This window comes from Acipenser ruthenus, chromosome 6 (genome assembly GCF_902713425.1).
Source record: "Acipenser ruthenus chromosome 6, fAciRut3.2 maternal haplotype, whole genome shotgun sequence".
Classification (NCBI taxonomy): Eukaryota; Metazoa; Chordata; class Actinopteri; order Acipenseriformes; family Acipenseridae; genus Acipenser; species Acipenser ruthenus.
The window spans coordinates 31,437,112-31,453,826 of NC_081194.1; the positions used below are offsets into that span (position 1 = coordinate 31,437,112).

At 43.6% G+C, this 16,715-nt stretch overlaps 1 protein-coding gene across 1 annotated transcript in view; it reads right to left on the reverse strand.

The window, feature by feature from the left end:
- LOC117410340 (adenosine 3'-phospho 5'-phosphosulfate transporter 1) overlaps positions 1-7,494 on the reverse strand; it is a 34,237-nt gene extending 26,743 nt beyond the window's left edge. Inside the window, exon 1 of the mRNA XM_034016764.3 lies at positions 7,169-7,494. Coding sequence (XP_033872655.1) covers positions 7,169-7,188 — 20 coding nt within the window. The 5' untranslated portion in view covers positions 7,189-7,494. The remainder of the gene's footprint in view (positions 1-7,168) is intronic.
- Between the last annotated feature and the right edge of the window lie 9,221 nt (positions 7,495-16,715).

Genomic DNA, 16,715 nt, shown 5'->3' on the forward strand with positions numbered 1-16,715 from the left:
ATTGCAACGGACTCCATCTGATGACTGCTGCTCCCTAGAGATTTACTGCACTAAATTAAACCTCCAAGCTCTTGAGACTAAGTAGAAGAGTTACTGTACCGTTAAAATGAGAAACCTACTTTTACTGTTTCAGCACTTTCCAGTCATACAGCTTTCAAAAATCAAATCATACAAAGTAAGTTTTAAAGTTAAATTCTTACAATTTTCTGGATTCAGTCATGCTGCATTATCCCTGGTAAAAATAACTAACCTTTGTTTTTTCTGGCTTTTTATAGATCCCTTTAATTGGGAAATCAAATTCAGATGAGCTCAATCCCCTCACCTGGATTAGTTTGCATGCACCTTTTAAATGTAGCGGTACCGTGGTGGAATTAGCTTTCATTTTCAAAACAGCTCGGTTGTGGTTGTAATCTTATCATTTATAAGGTCATACAATGCAGGATTCTATGATACTGTGACACACATTACTTTTTTTTTATATTTCGTCTTGATCGCCCTTCACTAGTAATGTACTAGTATTGAGCCAACAATCCATATTTTTTCACTGGATTGAAAGCTAAAAACTCTTACTCACACCAGACGTAACAGCTTGTCAAATTAGACCGCACGGCAATACTCCGGTTTCTGATTGGCCATACATTCTGTATTTTGAAATGAACCAACAGTACATAAGTTACAATAAACTTTAATGGGTCATTGAAAAAAATAAATATCAATTTGCAGGCACGAACACACACAGGAAATAAAGGAGTTAAAGACTAGGCTTTTAGTTTTTTAAAATATGTAATTTTTTTTTATCCCAAAGACAGACTGCAGTAAAATGCTACTTATCAAAACCGTGACTACACGTGAACTGTTTAAATAATAATTTCCTTTATTCCGATTCAAGTGGTGTTTATATATATATATATATATATATTTTTTTTTATCATGGCGTTATTGGCCTACTGGCGAAATGGCCAAGATACAGTTAGTGCTTAACACATACTGGATTATTCTGGCCCTGAATTTTAGCATTTTTTGTCATAGAAAAGACAATTTTCACATATTTTATAACGTTACCGTAGGCTACATTTATTTTTTTTATTAATGATGCAGTTTTTATTTCACAAATCTACTGCACTTTGTCTATAAACTGTACTGCAGTACGCAGAAGTACACATTTCTCCCATTCACCTGCTAGGTCGCTCCATATCTCCAAACATGAGACAGATATTTTGTCTTGCAAATAGATAAGTTTACAGCGGATTAATTTCACAGTTTTTCTAAGCACAAATATAATAGCCTACATTTCAACAGTCACTGCCGAAGCTGATTACTTATTCTTCCAGAAGTAATGGTCGGGTGTAACAGGGATACAAGGTTATATTTGCGTCGGGCCATGTTGTTAACAAGCCTGTTGTCGTCCAGGCTTTACTGTGAAACTGTGAAACATTCATTTTCTTTTAAATATTCATAAACTGATTTATGTTTTCTCCCCATTCCAAATATTAGATTTTTGTGTATGTATTTCAATTTAGTTTTTGATCAAGCTAGTTAGTAGTTACCTCACCCAGCAATTGCCACATAATCATAATCTGGTGATGTGTTTGTGGAGTGACAGAGAACCAAGTTTGAACGTTATCTGATCCTATGACGTCTAAACGTCTGCTGTATCCTAGGATACATTGTAGGGCTGCTTATTACAATGTCAGAGTCAAAATAAAACAGCATTTTATCAAAATATGGTGCATTTAGTAGAAAATAGTAGTGGGAAAACATTGAATAATGACAAAAATCGGGTATAAATCAGTAAAAACTGATGTCCTGTTAAAAAAAAAAAAAAAACACTATGTATTATGCATAGTTCCTCACTATCTTGTAAAGTGCTTTGTGATGGTGGTCCACTATGAAAGGTGCTATATAAAATAAGGATTGATTGATTGATGATAATTAAATCTCACTGTTGTTAATGATCATTTTAATTAACATTCAAACATCTGTGGGAACATAGAACACAAAATGATGTAATATGGATCACAGACATAAAAAAAGTTTCAGTCCCTGGCAGTAAAGTACAAAAGCATTAGCAAGTGCATAACAAAACATCCACTAAGGTTAATGACTCAGTGGTTTTGTTACTTTACCATAAAGTCCAGCAGCTAATATATACAAAAGCAGCAGAATTATATATAACAAAACAAAAACAATGTTTTGGGTTTTTTCTGTTTGTTTTTCCCAAACCTGTTTGTAGATTCCTTCTACGGACCAGTAGTAGCATTGCATTCAATAGAACAAAACAATGTAGTTTAACAAACAAAAGGGAATAACTCTTATGTCCTTTACTTCTTATTGGGTTTTCTTTTGTAGGGAGAGAAACAAACACTATGGACTTAAACCGTTGTTGTCGGCTGCAGATCCACATCTGAATTTCCTTCAGCCTCCCGCATTGTACACGTTTACCTAAAATTCCAGCCCCCAAATGAAAAAGGAACATTTCTAAATGTAAAGAGGCAAACTGTGCACATTTGAGACAGGACAGGTTTTTAAATTGGCCCTAAAACTGAAATAAATCAATATGTAAATTGAGCCTGATTCATACATTTTATCCTACAGACTCATGCCTCTGATGTAGTAGGACTAGGGACGGATCTTTCCCAGGAGGTAGAGGCCGTGGGGCATTTAGTATTGCACATTAGTAGGAAACTGCTTGCGTGAGAGACTCAGAGACCAGGTATGCTGTAATCAAGAAAGAAATGCAGAGCTGTCATAGAAGAACAAAATTAACCAAAAGCAAGCTTCTGTGCGCCTCTCTTCTCTTCTCTCTCTTCTCGTTTTTGTAAAATGGCAACCTCGCGGGGACCCCAATTCTGCTATAGCGTAATTTGCGTAGAGGTTAATCCGGCCCTGACCATACACATACTGTACAAGTGTACCACTGTGTTGCACTGAAATTTAGAACAAATTACATTATGTATTAAAGTCATTAAAAGTACTCCATTCAAACATGTTTTCTACATCAGGCCATAAACACATTCCTCCTCTATCAGCTCATTTTTCTTTCGCCATATTTAAGTTTGTCTTTGTTTCGTCTCCAGTCACATACTGTTTTTTCAGCATTGCAATTGCCATGCATTTCGGCAAACTGAACAACGCATAATTTAAAACCTGTTGTGTAGCATTTTTGTTTTTTGTCTGACTGTCCTACTTTATCCAGTATCAAAGTCATCTGCATTATTATAGCATTCCAGTTACAACGAGCAGAAGACTTGATGGGTCACTTGCAACGAACAAAAAGTTGAGGATGATCCCGTAGTTAGTACCTCAGGACTAGACTAAACTAGTGAGCTAGTTATCACCAATTGCAATTCAGTAGTTCGGGACAAACACCAATCACAAAATGTTTTAGTACAAATATTTATTGTGGAGAATGCGGAGTATGCGATTTTACAGAGAAGTATGTTGTATATACACATTAATATGGCATCAAACCTAACTTGGTTTGAGGGCTCGCTGCCTGGCCTACTGGACGAGGCTGAGACCCCCAAAAAGAAGAAGTCTGTCTCAATGCCGCGATTAGTATTGAATATAGCCCACTTGAAGGTTTAGCCAACCTTTAACAAATGATCATCAACACGCAGGAAAGGAAAACAAAACCAATTTTGGGGAAATAAACCTCTGGCAATCCATAGCTGATCTGATTGCCCTTCCTCCAGGCAGGCTACTAACGCTTAATAAAGTACGTTGATGGTGATAAGTAGGCAAGCAGGGGGAGACATAGATTCTGATCGTTGAAGCCCTTTCAGGATTAATGACATTTGTGAGTTGCTGAGTGTAGAGCTGGGACGCCAAAAATGAGTTTGTAGAAAAACTGGATGCCGGAAATTGAAATTTTGATGGAGAAAACTCTTATAGCTCTATTCTTAAGGGACATAATATAGGATGATACTACGGGCAGTGAGGGGAGGGTAACCTAAAAGGTTACGTTTGGAGGACCGCTGGGAAGAGCGGAAGAGTGGATGGAAAAGCGGGGCCCTGCTGGGCAACCGTTTGAGGTAAGGAATAGAAGGGAGCTGCGGGGCCCTGTTGAAGCCCGCAGCTGGAAGAAAACCATTTGACAGAGAAGGGAGCACTATGGGGGCCTGCTGGACGCCCATAGTGGCCAGAGAGGTGACTGCAGGGGCCTGCTGGACGCCTGCAGTGAGGGGTGGTAACCTGAAAGGTTATAGTTGGAGAAGGGAGCACTATGGGGGCCTGCTGGACGCCCATAATGGTCAGAGAGGTCAATGCAGGGGCCTGCTGGATGCCTGCAGTGACGAGGGGGTGTAACCAAAAAGGTTACAGTTGCATGTTGACAACAGTGGCGGGTGTTGAAACCCCAGGATGGATCGCGGGAGCAGCCACTCCTAACTGTAAACACATACTCTGGTTACAAATGCTCAAAACTGCTGATGAGCAGAAAGAAAAGCATTTCACGGAGAAAGGATCACTATGAGGGCCTGCTGGACACCCATAGTGGCCAAAGAAGTCACTGCAGGGGCCTGCTGGACTCCTGCAGTGAGGGGAGGTAACCTGAAAGGTTAAAGTTGGAGCCAGAATGCTCAGGAACTTCTGAATGAGCCTTTGATTGACAGGTGCTGTGGTCCCGCCTTTGGAGTTTTCCGGATGTAGACGCGCTTTGATTAGGGGCGAGCTGTATAGCAACGATCTGTGCTGACGTCATAGCGCCTGCGACGGGAAGGATGCTGCAGAGTGGAGAGAAATAAAGTAAACAAATTCTCCTTACATGCTGTAGATTTGAATGGGATGTTGTTGCTACAAAGATAAAGCTGGAGCCGGGAGATCGTCCAGTCTCTGATGTCAGGAGTTGCGGAGGAACGAGTGGCCAGGCGGGAGCCACGGCAGACAGGAGAAGCAGACATCTGGGCAGAGAAGGTAATCTAAGAAGACATCTGGGCAGAGAAGGTAATACCGCCGATCGAAGTTGTCGTGGAGTTGGCCCGGGAAGGGCTGGTGAGCTGGTTGAGTGGATCTTGGCTCCAGGGAAATGGCAAACAGGTCATCGTCCGCCGAAACGGAATAATCCAGAATACTGACCATGATGCGTGCATTTACGATAAATCGAAACGCAACTGAAAAGTAAGTGAAGAGGGTATTTATAGTGCTAACAATCTTAATTAGCTAATGTGTAAATTGAATGATTCAATTTGGTGATGCGAAGATTGGTGTCTGACCCTCCTCCCGAACTTTAATTATAAATTTCATCGAACCAAGAACTTCCAGATAGTCCCCAGGTGCGGATTAAAAATGTTCCCAATTGCAACGGACTCCATCTGATGACTGCTGCTCCCTAGAGATTTACTGCACTAAATTAAACCTCCAAGCTCTTGAGACTAAGTAGAAGAGTTACTGTACCGTTAAAATGAGAAACCTACTTTTACTGTTTCAGCACTTTCCAGTCATACAGCTTTCAAAAATCAAATCATACAAAGTAAGTTTTAAAGTTAAATTCTTACAATTTTCTGGATTCAGTCATGCTGCATTATCCCTGGTAAAAAAAACTAACCTTTGTTTTTTCTGGCTTTTTATAGATCCCTTTAATTGGGAAATCAAATTCAGATGAGCTCAATCCCCTCACCTGGATTAGTTTGGTATCTCATTATCTCCCTTGTAATAGCCAGATATTACAGTATAGTTTCTGATTTAAGGTAAATATCAAAACACCCCTGAAAGCAAAAAATGAAAGCAGTGTTTATAAACCAGAGAACTTATTTTGTGTTTACTTCCCCTTTTCAAATATATCGTTTAATGGATTTTGTTGCATTTGAAGTAAATAAACTGTAAAAAGACTGATCTACTGAATAAGCACACTGTGCATGCATTATAATGCAAAAACGACACAATGCAGTGTTGCACAATACTTTTCTGCCCCAACATTACACTCATGGTAGATTGCAGTTACCACCTAAACACTGAATACTCAAAGACTACTGCAAGGGGAAGTTCTACATTCAGCATGCATCTTTAGTCTGAAAAAGCAATGGTCATGTTGGGTAGAGGATCGTGCACCTAAAACAGCAATAGTGGACACTGGTTGTTGCTAATCCACTGACTGAAGCAAGAAGGATATCCTAGCAATAAAATAGACTACACCCAAGAATGTGCAGACAGTATACTGTACTACATCCAGTATTGTGGGTTACACTGGCAACGTATTGAGGCTAACAGAGCTCCTTTTATGTTATTTGAATTATGTGTGCAGCCTACTTCCACAAGGCTAAACCTCTGCACTGTCTGATTCTAACAGTACCTCTTTGTGTTCAAGGTAGGGTGAAGGGGATTACTGTAGTAGAACAGATCCTAGTAGAATAAGACAAATAGGACAAAAATGTTTTGCTGCAAAGGGTTTTAAAACACTAGTTTAATTTGGTGATGAATTATTAGATGTACAATTAAACATGCAGCTCAAGACAAAATATGCAAAGAAATAACTATAACAAAGTACCCAATCAGGTAGGGTAGATAACTGAGCTATTAATTTAGTTAAACAAGAAATACACAACCTCTTCCATAATTGACAGTGTATGGCAAACCAAATGGTCATTTAGATAAATCTCAAATATGCACATTTAATATTTTAAGATGTCTCTAAATAATTAAGACATCTAAAATACATTTAGAGCTATCTGAAAATTATTTCCAAATATCTTTAAACAGAGCTTTAAATGAGATATCTAAAATGCATTTAAGATATCTAAAATTAAATACAAGATATCTCAAAACGACTTCCTGTTTATTTGAATGCATTTCAATATAATTGAACCAGATGAACAACATTCTTTGCATACGCCGTTTTTTGCGGCTGGTAAAACCAGGTTTTACGGCAGCATTATGGGGTTTTGCACGCGCAAATAACTTTGCGCATATCCTGACATCTACCTCCTGTCACCATATTACGTTTCAAGACACCTATGAACGTCGTCGCCCGCCCCCTGCCCCCTGCCCCCTGCTCCCTGCTCCCTGCCCCTCCAACAAAACATGTCACTGGAACTAGGGGAGTAGAGTAAGAGTAACTGTACTACACAGGGAGCATTTATTTTTAATTATATATATATATATAAATCAAACTGTACATTAGGTTAAATACATATGGATTACAAATTCCAGTTAAATAAATTGTTGCACGTACCTCCACAAAACAGATGGCATTTTACTTTTCTTAACTCTCAATTATTTAGCAGCCTCCGCCTCCTTGTACCTCCGTATACTTGTATTACCTCTACTATGCCGTTTCATTTATTTAAATCTACACCAAATGACGACTGAATTACTTAAAACTTAAATTCAAATAAATAAAATGCGTTGCATCCACATCCATACCGTCGCAGCTATTCTAAATACTGTATAATGTGTTCATGTTCCACCCCTTGTCTCTCTTCAGCAGGAAACTATCCTTACAGGAAACCAAGCTTAGAACAATGATGTCATAGATGGGCAGAGCTAGAACAGGGGGAGTGCCTGGAGCCCAGAAAGGATATTCTTGTTCAGATTGCACTTTGCAGATGGGAACAGAGTTGCAAGGAATACATTTCAGTGAGTAATGGAGTGCATGTCAAGTTTGAAGAAAGGCTGGAGTAACACTACTGTGACTCTCGATAGCCAATGCTAAATACCTGCAAAATTAATAATTTTTTGTTCTTAAATAATTGTTCTAAAAATAGGTATAAAAAGGAGTTGTAAATTATATGTAGAACGGTTATATCACATATTCGCTACCTCCAAACAGTGTCTTTATTGGGTTAATACTGTATATAGGTTAAATGTTATTGTTACACCATGTGTTCAAATCTCACCTCTCTATTGCAATAATTAAATACTTAAAAAACAATTGTAAGTGATTAAGCGAAATACGCAGGCAAGAAGAAAAATAATCGACTTTATCTTTCAGTATTTGTATTAGTTTATTGCTCCCCACAGCCATTATGCTCATTAATTAAATCAGAATTGAAATATTCACTCTTTGGAGGAGCATGAACAAATGACAACCAATGACAATATATATATATATATATATATATATATATATATATATATATATATATATATATATATATATATATATATACACACACAGTGCCTTGCAAAAGTATTCAGACTCCTGACCAATTCTCTCATATTACTGAATTACAAATGGTACATTGAAATTTCGTTCTGTTTGATATTTTATTTTAAAACACTGAAAGTCAAAATCAATTATTGTAAGGTGACATTGGTTTTATGTTGGGAAATATTTTTAGGAAAAATAATAAACTGAAATATCTTGCTTGCATAAGTATTCAACCCCTGTGCTGTGGAAGCTCCCAGTTTACACCGATGAAAGAAATTGCCCTAAGAGGACACAATTACCGTACCATTGGCCTCCACCTGTGAACCATTAAAGTTGCTGTCACATTTTCTGGATAAAAACCCCACTGTTAAAGGATCAGTGGTCAGGCTGAGCCACAGAGAGGCCAACAATCACTTTGAAGGAGCTACAGAGTTCAGTGGCTGGGAGTGGAGTAATGGTGCACCAGTCAACCATATCAAGAGCTCTGCATAACACTGGCCTGTATGGGAGGGTGGCAAGAAAGAAGCCGTTACTCAAAAAGTACCATCTGAAAGCACATCTGGAGTTTGCCAGAAAGCATGAGAGTGACCCAGCTGCGATGTGGGAAAAGGTTTTGTGGTCAGATGAGACCAAGATAGAGCTTTTTGGCCAAAACTCTAAGCGTTATGTGTGGCGCAAACCTAACACTGCCCATGCTTCAAGACACACCATCCCTACAGTGAAGTATGGTGGTGGCAGCATCATGCTGTGGGGATGTTTCTCATCAGCAGGGACTGGGCATCTTGTTAAAATTGAAGGAAGAATGGATGGAGCAAAATACAGTGAAATACTGCAAGAGAACCTGCTTCAGTCCGCTAAAAAACTTAAGCTTGGGAGGAAATTCACCTTTCAGCAGGACAATGATCCCAAGCACAAGGCCAAAGCAACATTGGAGTGGCTCAAGAACAAAAAGGTGAATGTCCTACAGTGGCCCAGTCAAAGTCCTGATCTCAATTCCATTGAGAATCTGTGGCACTATTTGAAAATTGCGGTCCACAAGCGTCGTCCAACCAACCTGAACAACCTGGAGCAAATCTGCCAAGAAGAATGGGCCAAAATCACTCCGACACTGTGTGCAAAGCTGGTACATACGTACCCCAAAAGACTTAAAGCTGTTATTGCAGCGAAAGGTGGCTCTACCAAATATTAATGTGTGGGGGTTGAATACTTATGCAAGCAAGATATTTCAGTTTATTATTTTTCTTAAAAATATTTCCCAACATAAAACCAATGTCACCTTACAACAATTGATTTTGAGTTTCAGTGTTTTAAAATAAAATATCAAACAGAACGAAATTTCAATGTACCATTTGTAATTCAGTAATATGAGGGAATTGGTCAGGGGTCTGAATACTTTTGCAAGGCACTGTATATATATAATTCAGTGCATTCACACCTTCATCAGGGGCCGGTTTTTCAAAAATTGTAATCTGGATCAAAAGTGATCCAGATTTTGTAATCCTATATTTTGTGATCGAGATTCTTTTTTTAAAAAACTAATTTTGTAATCGTAATTATTTGTAGTCTGGATAAATGTAATTAAGCAAGTGACATTTCCTGAAAAAATCTCTATCACAAAATATAGGATTACAAAATCTTGATCAAGTTTTAAAAACCTGGCCGCAGGGCATTATAAATAATAATCACACAAGAAATATACAATTATCACAGATACATAATAACTGCAATGGGCCTCGGAACAGCAACACAAAACCATATAACACAAATAGTCCAGATCGCTACACTGCTCCCCCCTCAGTTATATTTAACATGACAGAATTACAAACTTAATTTCAGCTGTCACATAATCATAGACTGGTTCTTAAATTCTCTTACAAAATTATAAATTGTAAAAAAAGTTTTTTCTGCCTTCTGCCCAATGCTCACCACCACCTCTGAGTGGGCTCCAATAATGGTGCTTGTAGTGATTAACACATTGAATCATGGGATTGATTGTCCTATTATCCTTACAGGCAAATCAATTCAGAGACCAAACACCACCATGTTTCTCAGTTCATATCTCCATCTAGTAAGAGTGTTAGATTCCAAAGTTTTTGGAGTCGATTCCAGAATCGATTCTTAATTTGAAAATCGATGGGATCGATTCCAAGAATACATTCCCAAAGTCATTCCTATCGATTCCGATTCCAATAAATAAAAGATAAAGAAACTCCCACATACTGCTGTGTAAACAAGCATATTTACAATTTGGTCTGCTTTTTAATTTAAAAAAAGTAAAAATAAAACAAACATAAAACCAAACAACCAAAAAAGCTGTCACTTTGTCACCTTTGGCAGGTTATGGTGTAGAAACATAATTAATAAATAAATAAATAAATAAAACAAAACAAAATAAAATAAAAGTAGCTGTCACTTTGTTCCTTATGGCAGGTTATAGTGTAGGAACATCGCCATTTTCACTTGCTTTGCTCCAGGACTGGAGCGATTTTTATTATTATTTTTTTTTAAACTGGTCAATTATTAACTCTCTACATGTGTATGACACGGAAGAAAAGCAGCTCCTTTCGTTGCTGATACAAATTCATATTCTTGCGTATGTGCATCAAATATGTATATATTTCTGACCTTGAATGAAATCGTTATATCGTAATGAATGCAGAAAGATGCTCTTAACGACATTTGATTGAGAAGGCGGACATTTCATACCGAAATAGTATTGTAGCGGCGGGCTATAAAAACGGGGGCTAATCACATAGTTAGACACCTTGCATTGTGTAGTATAGTGGGCATAGTGCCAACTCTGTACAGCTGGGATTGGGGGGAAGTATAGTTGTCAGGGATTGGTGGGTTAGTATGCTAATTATGGAAAACTTTAGTTGGCCAATGATCAAGCCTGGTTGGGCTATATTAGGGGGCTCAGCGCCGATGTTGGGGTCTTTTCTGTTTTGTTGACTTGGGGGATTGTATTGATAAAGAGCAATAAACGGTACCTTTGGGTGCGTTTCAACTCAATAAACAGTGTCTGCCTGCTTATTTCGCCGCCGTCGCTGCTGAATTATACCTCCCTGGTTGATGCTCTGAAGTGCCGCTTTGGAGACAGCGAATCACCGTACCGCCTACAGGATCAACTTCGCGGTAGATGCAGAGCTAGAGGAGAAAAGCTAGGAGCCCTGGCAGCTGACATTGCTCGCCTCTCCTGTAAAGCATACCGTGACGAGCCCACCAGCTTTAGCCAGAGGATCGCTTTGGACACCTTCCTCCGCAGCCTACAACCCCCAGAGCTGCGTCACCAGGTCCGCCTGAAGAGGCCCAGCACACTAAAAGAAGCCCTTGGATATGCACAATCCATTGAAGAGGTGTTACTGGATGAAGAGCCACTACCACGCCACCTTACTTCCAAGCCAGTCCGATTGGTGGAGCATATGTGGAGAGACACTGAAGGCACTGACAGCGAACCAGAGTACAAAGTGAGAGCGGCTACTACCAACCCTCGACGAGTGAGAGAGAGAATCTGCTGGAGGTGCGGACAGCCTGGGCACCTCATCGCTGACTGTCGCCAACGAGAGCCCAAGGGAAAAGGGGTGACGGAACTGTCGGGAAACGGGAACGGGTCCATGTAGGGGGGGAAACATGGGCCCAACAGTTGAACCCAACCGCAGCCGAATTCGACTCAAGCCAACCCCGTGTGGTGGGCCGCACTGGTGACGGGGCCTTCCTGCGTGCTCCTGTCCTCATTGAGGGGGTCCCCTGCATGGCCCTCATCGACACCGGCTCCTCCATCACTGTCGTTCGTCCTGATGTCCTTCACCAAGCAGTAGGAGACTGGAGAAACAGAGTCAGACCGACACCGGTTCAACTGAAAACGGTCACCGGAGAGCAAGCACCCATGGAAGGTAGGGGCCAACTGAGGGTCACATACGCCGGACGGACCTTCCGCCACGAAGTTTGGCTCGCCGCAGTGCAAGACGGCTGTATCCTCGGGTTGGATTTCCTGAGGAGGGCCGGTATCTCCCTTGATCTTCGCCATGGGCACATCACCACCTTTGCCGAGCCTGGCCTGGCACTGCCAGCCTTAGGGGAGTCGACCAAGTCTAGGGGGGTGGCGTGTTATGCACAGACAGCGCTACAGTCGATATCAGCTGCTGCTGAAGTCCTTCCTCCAGAGCCCCCCTGCTCACAGGGCACAGCGGCTTGGCCTTCTCCAGTCCCCTGCTCTACACGGGAAGGGTTGCCCCCAACCCCACAGCACTTCCAGGCCACCGTTACAACAAACATCACCCCTCCACCAAAACCCTCACCTGCCTCAGTTATGTCCCAGGAGACTGGCATGAAACCACGATCTACCTCCCCGTCTGAGACAAAAATGGCAGTGGAAGCAGTCTGGCGCCGTAGCTGTGAGGGGCTTTGCCCGGAGCAGCAGGACCAGTTGGGGGAGCTGCTGGCCAAGTTCCCCAACTGCTTCGCCACCAAGCCTGAAGAAACCGGCCGCACGCATGTTATCCAGCATTCCATTAACACCGGTGGGTCCCCCCCGATTAGGCAGCGCCCCCGCCGACTTCCACTTGCCAAACAGGGAGTAGCTGAGAAGATTATCCGGGAGATGAGAGAGGCTAACATTATAGAACCATTAGACAGCCCATGGGCCTCTCCAGTCGTTCTCGTTCCCAAGAAGAGTGGAGAGATGCGGTTTTGTGTGGACTACCGCCGCCTCAATGAGGTTACGAGGAAAGACTCCTACCCCCTGCCTCGGATAGATGAGTCACTGGACCTGGTCGCTGGGTCCTCCTGGTTTAGCTCTTTGGACCTCCGCAGTGGGTACTGGCAAGTCGAGCTCTCCCCGGACGCTCGTTCAAAAACTGCCTTTTCAACTGGCAGGGGCTTGTGGCAGTTCCAAGTTATGCCGTTCGGGCTGTGCAATGCCCCTGCCACGTTTGAGCGTCTGATGGAGAGGGTACTGGCCGGCATTCCCCCTCAAGTGTGCCTGGTTTATCTTGATGACCTGCTAGTACACGGCCCCACCTTCGAGCAGGCACTGGAAAACTTGAGGACAGTGTTGCAGCGACTGGAGACGACCGGACTTAAGCTGCACCCGGACAAGTGCCGCTTTATGCAGCAGGAGGTCTACTTCCTGGGGTACATTGTGGGGCAGGATGGAATTAAGACTGACCCCTCAAAAATCAACGCGGTGAGGCAGTGGGCCAGGCCGGCTAACCAATGCCAGCTGCGAGGGTTCATTGGGCTTGCCTCCTACTACCGCCGATTTGTTCCCCGGGTTGGCCACATCGCATTCCCTCTCCACCGACTCTTGAGGAAGAACCAGACCTTTGACTGGGACGAGGCCTGTGAAGAAGCTTTCACCACCCTGAAAGAAGCACTGATCCAGGCGCCTGTTCTTATGTTGCCACGGCCAGATCTCCCCTTTGTGCTAGACACGGATGCCAGCAACCGAGGTCTCGGCGCAGTGCTCTCCCAGAAGTGGCCAGATGGAGAACACGTGGTTGCGTATTATAGCCACGCCCTCAGCAAACAGGAGCGGAGATACTGTGTAACTCGCAGAGAGCTACTTGCTGTGGTAGTGGCTGTCAAACAGTTCCGGCCCTACCTGTGTGGAAGGCACTTCCTTCTGCGGACCGACCATGCTTCACTCCAGTGGCTAGTCAACTTTAAGGAGCCCGAAGGGCAGCTAGCCCGCTGGTTAGAACAGCTGCAAGAGTTTGATTTCACCATCCAGCATAGGGCTGGAGAGAAGCACTCTAACGCTGACGCAATGTCCAGGCGCCCCTGCTTGCCAGACGACTGCGCCTACTGCCTGAAGAGAGAACAGCAGACAGAGGAGCAAGAGGGGTCAAAGGAGCTGTACCATGTGGGAGCCCGAGCAGAGGGTGTTGGACAGACGAGGGAGTGCGGGGAGATCCGTGTTGTGCCTGCAACTGAGTGGCGAGCGCAGCAGGAGAGAGACCAGGATCTAGCACCAGTCTTCCAGTGGCTGGCGGAGAACCGACGGCCGGTCTGGGAGGATGTAGCTGCTCATTCAGAAGTCACCAAGGCACTCTGGTCACAATGGGATGGCGTGGCACTTCGGGAGGGAGTGCTGCAGAGACGCTGGGTAACACCAACATCAGGAGAGACAAGGTGGCAGCTCGTGGTTCCGGAAGCCCTCAAGTCGGAGATTCTGCGGGCTGTTCATGGGACCCCTGGGGTGGGGCACTTTGGAGTGAACAAGACCCTCCAACGCCTGCGGCAGAGTTACTACTGGAGCCGATGTCGGAGGGATGTCGAAAACCATTGCCACAGGTGTGACCATTGTGCTGCCCGCAAGGGTCCTCCGGGGCAGTCCCGTGCTCCCATGCAGCAATGTCCAGTGGGCGGTCCGATGCAACGAGTTGGAGTGGACATCCTTGGGCCATTACCTGTGTCTGACAAGGGCAATAAGTATGTGCTGGTGGCGATGGATTATTTTTCAAAATGGCCAGAGGTCTACGCACTACCGGATCAGGAAGCAAGCACGGTAGCAGATGCTCTTATTGAAGGCTTCTTTTCAAGGTTCGGGGTTCCTCAGGAGCTCCATTCGGATCAGGGCCGGAATTTCGAATCCCGGATTTTTGCGGAGATGTGCTGTCGCCTGGGGATAAAGAAAACCTGCACCACCCCGCTCCACCCCCAGAGCGACGGCCTCGTGGAGCGCTTCAACAGGACTCTTTTGGTACAGCTGGCTATTGTTACCAGTCGGAACCAACGAGACTGGGACCTCCAGCTGCCTCTAATCATGCTGGCGTACCGCACGGCGGTGCAGGAATCGACAGGCTGCACTCCTGCACTGCTGCTCCTCGGTCGTGAGCTCCAGACACCGGCCGAGCTTGTGTTTGGTCGCCCTCCTGACGCCACAGCTCTCCCTCCTGGACCAGAGTATGCCCGACGCCTTCAGGACCGGATCGATGCTGCTCACCGGTTTGCCCGGGACTGTCTACTGGCTGCCGGCATACGACAGAAGAGGAATTATGATGTCCGGGAGAAGGGGCGACACTTTAAAGTGGGGGAGCTTGTTTGGGTCTACGGACCTAAACGGAAGAAGGGCCGTTGCCCCAAACTGGATAGCCCCTGGGTGGGACCCTGTCGGATCTTGCAACAGCTGGGCGAGGTGGTGTACCGGGTCCAAATACACCTCACAGGACGCTGCGTGGTCCTCCACCGGGACCGCCTCGCCCCCTACCGGGGAGACCAGGTACCCGACGCACCCCAGGGAGCCGGCCACCCAGGACAGGAACCTCAGAGTGGTCCATTGGGAGCCCATAGAGGAAGGCCCCATCATTCCACAATCACCCCTCCTGTGGTGGCATGCCACCGCTGGCCTCGAGTCTCTACTTCACAGAGGGGACCTCCATCCCTTCAACCCAGCCATCTTGCCTCTGAACCTAACCAAAGACCCCGCCGCAAGGTTCGGGCACCCCTGCGCTTCCGGGACACAGATTGAGCTTTCCGAGGGCGGTAAGCAGCAAAAGGGGGGCAATGTAGCGGCGGGCTATAAAAACGGGGGCTAATCACATAGTTAGACACCTTGGATTGTGTAGTATAGTGGGCATAGTGCCAACTCTGTACAGCTGGGATTGGGGGGAAGTATAGTTGTCAGGGATTGGTGGGTTAGTATGCTAATTATGGAAAACTTTAGTTGGCCAATGATCAAGCCTGGTTGGGCTATATTAGGGGGCTCAGCGCCAATGTTGGGGTCTTTTCTGTTTTGTTGACTTGGGGGATTGTATTGATAAAGAGCAATAAACGGTACCTTTGGGTGCGTTTCAACTCAATAAACAGTATCTGCCTGCTTATTTCGCCGCCGTCGCTGCTGAATTAACCTCCCGCTTGGAACCCACAGCACGCTCGACGTTACAGTATGTTAGGTCAGGACACTGCTACTGCATATAATAATAATAATAATAATAATAATAATAATAATAATAATAATAATAATAGTCGTTGTTATTATCAATCACCATCATATTCAACACTCTAAAACAAAGAAAAAGTATGAATATAATGTAGCGCCTGCTGCTACTGTCTGTAGGACTGAGAAGGAACTGTTGCAGAAGATAAAACACAGGAATATCTATTTCTTTTGTTGCCAAATTACGGTATAGTAGTGGGGTTAGTAGATAAAAAATATAAACTACAAAGACAGTGTTGAAACATTTCTTTTCTTTAAAACTAATATATGGCAGCTGACAGGGGTACTTATTCCTTTGTGTTCCTGCCTCGTGCAACAAATCCTCGGGGTACATTGCATGCGTGAAATAGCAGCCTACACAATAGTTAACAAATATTCCCTAGAAACAAAACTAAACAAAAAACATTAGACATCAGTGCAGAAAACAGTAAAAAAATAAACATAAGCAATCAGTGCAGAAAACGTATAATACTTGTTCATAATCGTATTGTAAAATTGTATCGTAATTTATCTCGTGCGTGATCATGCCGCAATCCAAATACGTGAAAAGTATTTCAACCCAAAATTAGAACAGCGTGCTCACTTTACCGCGTAGAGATTTCGCTTTTCCTCCTCCACTTTCCATTTTTTTCCTATGCCTTTGCACAATTAAAAAAACGTGACCAGCCCAAGAGTAGTTTTTAAAAAAAA